This window comes from Coturnix japonica, chromosome 31 (assembly GCF_054131305.1).
Source record: "Coturnix japonica strain WE chromosome 31, WE-NBRP24, whole genome shotgun sequence".
Lineage (NCBI taxonomy): Eukaryota > Metazoa > Chordata > Aves > Galliformes > Phasianidae > Coturnix > Coturnix japonica.
Genome location: NC_140693.1, coordinates 6,807,103 through 6,815,053, shown reverse-complemented (window position 1 = coordinate 6,815,053; position 7,951 = coordinate 6,807,103). Strand labels below are relative to the sequence as shown.

The window sequence follows — 7,951 nt, the reverse complement described above, 5'->3', positions numbered from 1 at the left end:
TTCATCAGAAGCAAAGGAAGAGACCACCTCCTAGATCCAAATTTTAAGAAACCAACACCCAATAGGTGTCATCTGAAGTAAAATAGCAGAGAAATTAAGATGACTCTTCTGCATCCAGCTTGGATCACTCCCTCACTCAGGCACACCACCATCAGATCAAGGAGATGCTGCCTTCAGCTTAGAGACTGTATGGGAAATCACAGCTTGAACCTCTGATTAATCAGCTGAGGCAAGTATTGGGTCAGCTGCGGGAGCACAGGTGAGAGTAATCTAGCTGTGCTCCCAGAAGGGGTGGACCTCGACTCAACCTCCTCTGAGACCTCATTTAAAGGCTGACCACCACTGAGACAGCATGTCTTAGAGATTGCTCCCTAGTTGAGGCTGCCTCAGCTTTCTAGTCAAGGTATCGATATTGGTGAGTTTCCCTTTGCTAATAACCTTAGGCTATTTACCACCATCTTGGTTAATATCTTTTTATTAACCACCCTTACAGAGACCATAAGGGTTTGGGCTTCCAAACTCTCAGCAAGCATTTGGATCAGCCAGCTTCCTGCCGAGGAGCCCCCTGCATCACTGCTGCCTATTCTGGTACCGGACCCGCAGATGCTTCAGAGCTCATTAGCATGGACTTCCTTCCTCCCCTCAGCAGCTGCTCCTGCACTCACCTTCATTCCTACTCAGATACCGGCCGCTTCCAGCACCAGCTGACCTGCAAGACACAGAAAGGAAAGGTGGGAGTCATGCAAACGCACAAGCCCAAGGCTGTGTCACCACCACACATGGCAGCCTCGGGAAGTCAGCTGAAACTACAGCCTTTGTCAGAATGGAAACAGGCACCGTCAATTAAGTGTGACCTCTGAACTCATTGCCACCATCAGAAATAGGCACTGAAATCGCTCACTTCACTGCAGCTGGTTAACTCCAAATTCTTTTGCTTTTGGGAAAATGCGGACACGGAATTGAAGGACACCAGAAAAACGACATCTACTTCATTGTAGGTGGTTAAGCTTGGAAGCAGGACTTGAGCAAGAAATGCTTCTCAGCTCCTTGAAAGGCACTAATCCTGACCTCTGCCACAGGTGGCTGAGTGACACAAAAGTTGAGCTGCCCATTCAGAAGCACATGGAGCAGGCCATGGAGCGGTTACATACCAACACATGAACAGGCACTTTCCCATTGGAAGGGAAATCCCTTCTCCCTGCCATGCCATGCCCACACCGCTCCTCAGGGCTGCACTGACAGCACAGACAGAATTGAAACATCTTTTGTCATCATTGTGGTTTTTCACAGACCCAGACAATGAGATACTGGGTTGCTGTGTGGGTTCCCAGGCGGCACTGCCATTTCCAAGCCATTGCTTCCTAGGGGCACAGAAAGGAAAACGCCTGAACAAAATTTCACCCAGAGATTGCTATTTTACCATTCTTCCATGCAAAACAGGAGGACAGTACAGCGGATTTGTGCAGCTGCATCAACACCCTGGGTGCTAAAGGAATGCAAAGACAGAAATATCAAAACTACAAGGAGGGAAGCTATGTTTAGTAATGTCTTTTCTCATTTACAACAGGCAGTTGGCACTACTAAAGGAAAATCCCAGGCTTCAGGTTCTGACAGTGCGACAATCTGGCACGGACTCAGATGTGAGTGATCCAAATGGTTTATTCCAGGTTCTAATACCACTTCTGTGAATTCACACGTTTTCTCTCTTAACTTTCCCACAGCCTTCACATGTCCACAGAACATCCCACAAACTCTCCTTTACGGCGCACGTAGGCACTCATCCCACCAGAGCCATCAGTCATTCCTAGCCATGTGCTTCTCCTCCAGTCACGGACAGTATCACACGGCCATCATGCATCTTAAATGACTTAGTTTTTCTGTTCTTTCTGGAGGTGTCCTTGGTTCCTAGCCTTACCTTCTCATGCCGTTCATCTTCCTCTGCAGCTCCTGCTCTGAAGAGTCTTCTTATGTTCCCACATGACAGAAAGAAAATGAAGACACAACCCCTGCCACCAAGGTCAGCTCTGCAGCACACGTTACCTGAGGAGCACTTGGCTACTCATGCAAACTGCACAGTGCCAGGAAGATTGTTACATGTTGCACTTCTTCTTCTCCTGGCTCAGAAATTAAATTTTCTACCTAGAAAATGGAAAACAAACAAACAAGCAAACAAAAAAAAACAACAAAAAAAAACACCTCACCTGACATAAAGGAGACATGATTGTTACTATGGAATTCCGGAGGGCAAGGTATTTGCCCTCTCTATGAAGAAGCTGACTGCAAAGGACTAAGAACAGCCACGATCACGTTGAGAACTTGCGGGTAAAATTCGGGACTGAACCAATAATGGGCTTCTGGAGGTGAGGGTCTGCTCCAGGCCGCCTGGTCAAGGGAGCCTGTTGATGGGCCCTGCTTACTGCAGCTACCAGAAGCACCGCGCTCACTGACTCTCAACTTGATGGGGATTCCAGTCAGGCTGGGAAATCAGCATGGCTGGCTGCAAGCTGTCTGAGAGACTGCTGGACTGCACTGGGAATAACTTTGTGGGCCAAGCATTAAGCACACCAAGCAGAAGGGAAGGTATTGGACAGACCGACCAGAGGTCAAGCGTTGCTGGACCTGCTGCTCACCAACGCTGAGGAGATCATCAAAGGCGTCAAGGTTGGAGGCTGCCTGGGCTCCAGCGATCATGCCCTGGTTGAGTTTGTGATCTCAAGCGATGTGGGCCTGGCAAAGAGCAGGACCAGGATGCTCAACTTTAGAAGAGCAGACTTCAAGCTACTCAATGGAATGCTGGCCAAGATCCCCTGGCGCGCTGCCCTCAAAGATAAGGACGTTGAGGAGAGCTGGCTACTGTTCAAGGATGCCCTCCTGGCAGCACAAGAGGTCTCCATTCCCCTGATTAAGAAAGTGGGCAGGAGAGGTAGAAAACCGGCATGGCTCAGCAAGGACCTGCTAAGAGAACTGAGGGTGAAGAAAGGGGTGTACAAGCTCTGGAAACAAGGCTGTGTCACCCGGGAAGAATACAGGGATGCCGTCCGAACTTGCAGATGTGGGATCAGGAAAGCCAAGGCTCAGGCAGAACTGAACTTGGCGAGGGATGTGAAAAACAACAAGAAAACCTTCTACAGGTACATTGGCCAGAAGAGACAGGCCAAAATGGGCGTGCCTACTCTGGTAAATTTAAAAGGAGAAATGGCTTCAACAGATGAAGAGAAAGCTGAGGTGCTGAATGAGTTCTTCACCTCGGTCTTCACTGGTGGCCAGGATTCTAGTCTTTTTCACGTCCCTAAGTCTTGCACCCCCATACCTCCATGTGGGGACCAAGGAGGTAAATCCCTCCCCACTGTAAGGGTAGAGCAAGTCCGAGAGTGCCTCCTTAGACTGAATGAGTATAAGTCTATGGGGCCAGATGGCGTGCATCCCAGGGTCCTGAAGGAGCTGGCTGAGGTGGTTGCTGAGCCGCTCTCCATCATATTTGAGAAGTCGTGGCTGTCAGGTGAGGTCCCGGATGATTAGAGGAAGGGTCACGTCACTCCCATTTACAAGAAGGGGAGCAGGGACGACCCGGGTAACTACAGGCCGGTGAGTCTCACCTCTGTGCCTGGGAAGATTATGGAACAGATCCTCCTGGACAACATGCTTGATCGCATAAAGAACAAGCATGTGATCCGAGACAGCCATCATGGCTTCACCAGGGGAAGGTCATGCTTAACTAATCTTGTGGCCTTCTATGACGGAGTGACGGCGTTGGTGGATGAAGGGAAGGCGACCGATGTCATTTACCTGGACCTGAGCAAGGCCTTTGACATGGTCCCCCATCACATCCTCATCTCCAAATTGGAGGGAGGTGGATTTGATGGGTGGACAACTAGATGGATAAGCAATTGGTTGAAAGGCCGCAGACAGAGGGTGGTGGTCAATGGCTCTATGTCCAGGTGGAGGCCGGTAACGAGCGGCGTCCCTCAAGGGTCTGTCTTGGGACCGGTGCTCTTTAACATCTTTATTAATGACATCGATGAGGGAATGGAGTGCACCCTCAGCAAGTTTGCTGATGACACCAAGCTGAGTGGTGCAGTCGATACGGTGGAGGGAACAGATGCCATTCAGAGGGACCTTGACAGGCTGGAAAGCTGGGCTCGGGTGAACCTAATGAGGTTCAACACAGCAAAGTGCAAGGTTTTGCACTTGGGCCGGAAGAACCCCAGGCACCTGTACAGGCTGGGAGGAGTTGTCCTTGAGAGCAGCTCGGCTGAAAAAGACCTAGGGGTCCTGATAGATGAGAAACTTAACATGAGCCAGCAGTGCGCTCTGGCAGTCCGGAAAGCAAATGGGATCCTGGGCTCCATCAGGAGAGGGGTGGTCAGCAGGGATAGGGAGGTGATCGTCCCTCTCTACTCTGCTCTTGTGAGGCCCCATCTGGAGTACTGTGTCCAGGTGTGGAGCCCTCAGTACAAAAAAAGATATGGAAATTTTGGAAAGGGTCCAGAGGAGGGCCACAAAGATGATCAGGGGGCTGGAGCACCTCCCCTATGAGGACAGGCTGAGGGAGTTGGGTTTGTTCAGCCTGGAGAAGAGAAGGTTGCGAGGTGACCTCATTGCAGCCTTTCAATACCTGAAGGGAACTTACTCCCAGGAGGGGAGTAAACTCTTTGAAAGGGCTGATAATAGCAGGACTAGGGGAAATGGTTTTAAGTTGAAGGAGGGAAGATTTAGGTTGGATGTTAGGGGAAAGTTCTTTACTAGAAGGGTGGTTAGGTCCTGGAACAGGCTGCCCAGTGAGGTTGTGGATGCCCCGTCCTTGGAGGTGTTCAAGACCAGGTTGAACAGGGCCCTGGGCAACCTGATCTAGTAAATGTGTATGTTTGGTGGCCCTGCTAGGCAGGGGGGTTGGAACTACATGATCCTTGAGGTCCCTTCCAACCCGGGTAATTCTGTGATTCTGTGAAGGGAAGCATTACTGGACATGCTGCACAGCAGGGGTTAAGACTGGAGGTGGTCAGGGCTGTAGTGACCATGCCCTCCTAGAGTTCCTCATCTCAAGGAATGCGGGCCTGGCAAAAAGCAAAGTCAGGACCCTGAGCTTCAGGAGAGTCAGCTGCAGGCTGTTCAAAGAATTCTTGGACGAGAGACACTGGAAAACTGTTCTTAGGGGCAAAGGGTTCAAACATCCCTTTGTGTGCACCTGTGTGCAGCCCAACTCCTCAGCACAGCCCTGTGCAAGCACACATTTGTGCCACCGCATCCACGCACTATCTATGTGCTCACACACACTCACACAACCACATCCCTTAGTGCAGCCCTGTGCGCACACACACTCACACATGTGTAACCCCTTCCTTTCACTCCCAAAGTGCACGCACACACCGGTACAACAATGTCCTTGTGCAGCTCCAACACTCTGCACACCCCTGTGCACGTACATATATGTGCATGCTCGTCCTTGCACACATACCCACAGACCTACACACACCTGAGCAACACCACTGGTTTGTACACTCATGGACACAAATGTGTGTACAACACCATCCATGCACAAATACACACACACACGGATCCCCACTGCTTTGCACAATGCTGTGCACACTCACGTGTGTCATGCACTGATTTCCCATCCAGTCCTCGAGGGGTCACTTACTTAGGACAGGAGTGCAGGGGAGCAGCCAGAAGCTGTTTGCATTCCCTGCTGTCTGCTGGGCAGCTTTGCTGGAGATGCTTGAGTTGCTTTGCTTTTCCTTGGGAGGTGGGAAGGAGCTTTGAATTTGAGGCACATCCCGTGCCAGAGCATCCCGATGGCACAAGGGGGATCAGGGCCCCTCTATTGGTTACCTCGGTGGCTTGCAGCAACTGGAACTTTTTGCCTATTGAGAAAGCTAAAAAGTGTGAGTTCCTCCTGACCCATATCAACAAAAATCTCAACCATAAAAAAGAGACGTCTTCGTATTCAAGCAAATGACAACAGTAAGACCATGCATGTTGTTTTGTTGTATTTCCTCTGTAATCATGGGGAGGATATGAAGAAGTGGTATAATTAATCCACTTCTGCACTTCAGGCACAAGTTCCTTAGAATTGGAAGAGACCCTTAAAGGCCATCTAGCCCAGCTCCCCTGCAATAAAAAGGGACATTCACAGCTAGATCAGGTTGCTCACAGCCTGGTCATTAGTCATCCCAGAGGCAAAACACACACTGAATGATCTCTCCTCCTGTCATAAATCCTTGGAGACAACAGCATTGACACTGCATGTTACTGAAGCAGTAAAAGAAATTGCTCCTGTAACTCTCCTTGTGTTAAGTAAAATGATGATAAAAAGCAATGGAATGCTTTGGCAGGACACCAAAACCATCCTCCTTCCTTGATATCTGCTGCAATGGAACCTTCCACTGGAAGAAAGCCTCTGATGACTTGTCACCCCAGAGAGGTCAGCTTTAGAAGCAGGACTGCTGCACAATAGAATGAACTGGAGCTCCTTAGCATCTCTTACATCCAGGAGGGGTGTGATCAGACCCACCTATCACCTTCAGGTGCGCTTTCTGACACTTTGTCTGACTTCACTGTCACTGTGCCAGCATCCTCAGGCTTAACCTGCTTCATTGTCAGTGTGCAGCAATTGCCAACGTTCTTGATGTCATTGTAATTGTTGGTGTAAAGGAGGTTGCCATTCAGGAACCATTCCACGTCCTCGTCATTATGGGACAGCTCACAGGAGAAGACAGCAGAGCTCTCTTCTTCAATTTCTACATCCTGCAGGTGCTTCGTTACTTCTACATTGCGGGCTGTGGGGAAACAAGGTGAACTGTTACCACTGTTACTATAAATCATACTGGGATGTGGTAGAATGGTTGGACTAGATGATCTTTGTGTAATCATCTATGTGAAGATAATACATGTATAAAGTTAGCAGGAGAGAACGGCAGAAGTCAACCTCAAGAAGAGAAATCTGAGGTGAAATAGGACATGGAAGAGGCCACCCTCCCTGCTCATACCTTCAGCTGTCAGCGTGGCCTCAGTCTCTGCAATTCCTGCCTTGCACTTGTACACACCAGCATCATCGGGCTTCAGCTTCAGAATTCTGAGCTCTACTGAATGCTTATCCCTCTTGATCTTGTACTTCTCAGAGGGCTCGATGGGTGTGCGGCCCTTGAACCATTTCACAACCTTTGGAGAAGGCCTGAAGTCACAGGACAGGATGACAGAATGACGTTCCAAAGCTGTCTTGTCCTCCAACTTCCTGGTGATTTCTATATGGTAATCTGCAAAGCAGGGGTGGAAGAGAAGAAAGGATGAGGACAATTGGAAGAAGAGGAAAGTCTCTTGCGTGTATTCCATTCCAATTAATGTCAAGTTCACAATGGTTCTTTGAACGACTCTAAAGATAAAACAAACGATTGTCTATAGGGAATGCCATTGACTACATTTCTATGAAGTAATACTGTACAGTATCTACCAAATGCAAGGTCCAGCTCTTGTTCTGTGCTTATTAAATTGCTCCCAATTGTTGAGGCTTTTATTCAAATAAGAGTGAGTTGAAAATATAACAAGTACTTTAGGATGTGAATGGATAATCTTACGCTGGGGACAACAGCAGATAAAAAGCCTGCAAGTTTCTTTCAGATGAAATCAATGACAAACCGCACCAAATTTAGGTGCTACCAAACTTAAACTTGTCTAGTTCAGAAATACAATTAATTTCACCTGATTTGACTTCTTTGCTATAGCCAAGGACAAAACCTCAGCTCTGTAAATCTGAATAGTAAGCACATCACAGCTATTCAAACACATCTTTTACTGAGATGCAGCTGTCTCATTTAGTGTCCAACGACTTTGAACTGGAAATGGAGCAGACCAAAGCAGAATCTAAACATGGCTTCTACAAGGACTGATCAAATGCGGCCACCGTCAAATTCAAAGTATCTGATACAGAAGGATCACACTCACAGTCAGACAAAAC

At 48.6% G+C, this 7,951-nt stretch overlaps 1 protein-coding gene across 1 annotated transcript; it reads right to left on the bottom strand.

Moving 5' to 3' along the window:
- Nucleotides 1–6,483: 6,483 nt before the first annotated feature.
- LOC146755722 (myosin-binding protein C, fast-type-like) lies at nucleotides 6,484–7,150 on the bottom strand. Its single transcript, XM_085525373.1, has 3 exons — nucleotides 7,140–7,150; nucleotides 6,987–7,096; nucleotides 6,484–6,776 (listed from the first exon to the last, which is right to left on the bottom strand). Exons 1-3 carry the CDS (start codon nucleotides 7,148–7,150, stop codon nucleotides 6,502–6,504), a joined length of 396 nt encoding a protein of 131 aa, XP_085381499.1. The 3' UTR covers nucleotides 6,484–6,501.
- Nucleotides 7,151–7,951: the final 801 nt, after the last annotated feature.

What these genes read in the sequence shown, in the direction of transcription:
- LOC146755722 (XM_085525373.1), bottom strand. An exon ending in GGCCACGCTGACAGCTGAAG is followed by an intron (nt 6,777 to 6,986) that starts GTATGAGCAGGG and finishes GTTTCCCCACAG; the next exon opens with CCCGCAATGTAGAAGTAACG.